Source organism: Capsella rubella, unplaced genomic scaffold (assembly GCF_000375325.1).
Source record: "Capsella rubella cultivar Monte Gargano unplaced genomic scaffold, Caprub1_0 scaffold_16, whole genome shotgun sequence".
Taxonomy (NCBI): Eukaryota; Viridiplantae; Streptophyta; class Magnoliopsida; order Brassicales; family Brassicaceae; genus Capsella; species Capsella rubella.
Genome location: NW_006238908.1, coordinates 163,247 through 164,825, shown reverse-complemented (window position 1 = coordinate 164,825; position 1,579 = coordinate 163,247). Strand labels below are relative to the sequence as shown.

Genomic DNA, 1,579 nt, shown 5'->3' with positions numbered 1-1,579 from the left:
CTTGATACGTAACTAAATGTTATCAAAAACTTCTTTAACAACTACGTTAAGTGTCTTGTTTTGACATGCCCCATCTTCATTCGTAATCAAAATCTTCAATCATTTTCTCGTCGTCACTCTAGATAGTGCAACATATAGTTGTCCATGTGTAAAGACTGGCTTTGGTAAAAACAATCCAACGTATTCCAACGTTTGACCTTGGCTTTTGTTAATAGTAATTGCATACGCAAGAACTACAGGAAATTGGCGACGCCTCATACGGAAAGGAAACTTTGCATCTGGCAAAGACACAAACATTCTAGGGATAAGTACTTTTTCATTCACACCGTTACCTGTTACGATTCTTGCCTTTATAACATGATTAGCCATCTGAGTAACAATTAACCTCGTACCATTGCACAAACCACCTTTAGGATCTATATTCCTCAGCAACATGATAGGGGCTCCCTTCTTCAAGGTTAATTCATGCTTAGGTAATCCAGAAACGTTTATACTGTTTAAAAATTCCTGCGAGTAGACCATATCGTCGAAAACACTCGTATCCGATGTTTTAATGGAATCCGAACTAAGATAACGCCGTTTTTCACCTATAATAATATCGTTAAATATATATAAGACACAAGTAATCTACTATATTTTATTTTTTTCAAAAAGTATAGAATAAATACATGTAAACAATTATAATACACACCTGGTAGTTGAGAAAGCATATATTGATTGATTTTATCAACGTCTTCGTTCCTTGGACTAAGAATAGCTCTTCGCTTAAAGAATCTTGGGTCATTCTCTTTAGCGAAGGAATTACCATAGATTTCATGAACAATTGCGTGGATAGGATCCTCAGATGCTTTTATTAGTAAATCTTCGGGTATTTCTATTTCGACCTCGCCATCGTTTGGCTCGTTGATTTTCCCATCACCGATATCCAGAAGCCACTTTGAGAACTCGGCAAGATCATCCGATTGCGCGTTATTAACACCTTTTCGTAAGCGCATATTTTCTGTAAGCTTTAAAACTTTACAACTTGGCCAAAGCAACGATGAGTTTATAGAGGCCAAAACTGTTGCGACCCTACCACCTTCAGGAATTACTGGGAGAATCTGTCTAAAATCACCTCCCAAAACAACTACCTTACCTCCAAAAATCCTATTGGACTTCATTATATCTTGCAAAGTCCTATCCAACGTTTCAAAACAATATCTGTTCATCATCGGAGCCTCGTCCCATATAATGAGTTTTGATTCTCTAATCAATTCTGCTAAATCGGACTCTGCATCGATCGAACACATTGAGTATTCGTTTATATTGATAGGTATACAGAACCTAGAATGAGCTGTCCTACCACCTTGTAACAGCAAAGCAGCTATTCCACTCGATGCAACGTTTAGAACAATATTACCTTTAGATCGAATATCAGCTCCAAGAATACTCCACAAGAAAGTTTTTCCAGTACCACCAAATCCATGCACAAAAAACATACCACCCTTGTTTTTATTTACCGAGTAAATTATCTCTTGATAAACCCTTCTTTGCTCTTCAGTTAACATAGCAAATAGTCGGTTGTATTCTGTCTTTTGTT

The 1,579-nt window shown here is 36.9% G+C and overlaps 1 protein-coding gene across 1 annotated transcript; it reads right to left on the bottom strand.

The window, feature by feature from the left end:
- Positions 1-99: 99 nt before the first annotated feature.
- LOC17874485 (ATP-dependent DNA helicase PIF1) lies at positions 100-1,478 on the bottom strand. Its single transcript, XM_023777896.1, has 2 exons — positions 692-1,478; positions 100-587 (listed from the first exon to the last, which is right to left on the bottom strand). The coding sequence occupies exons 1-2, from the start codon at positions 1,476-1,478 to the stop codon at positions 100-102; spliced, it is 1,275 nt and encodes a 424-aa protein (XP_023633664.1).
- Between the last annotated feature and the right edge of the window lie 101 nt (positions 1,479-1,579).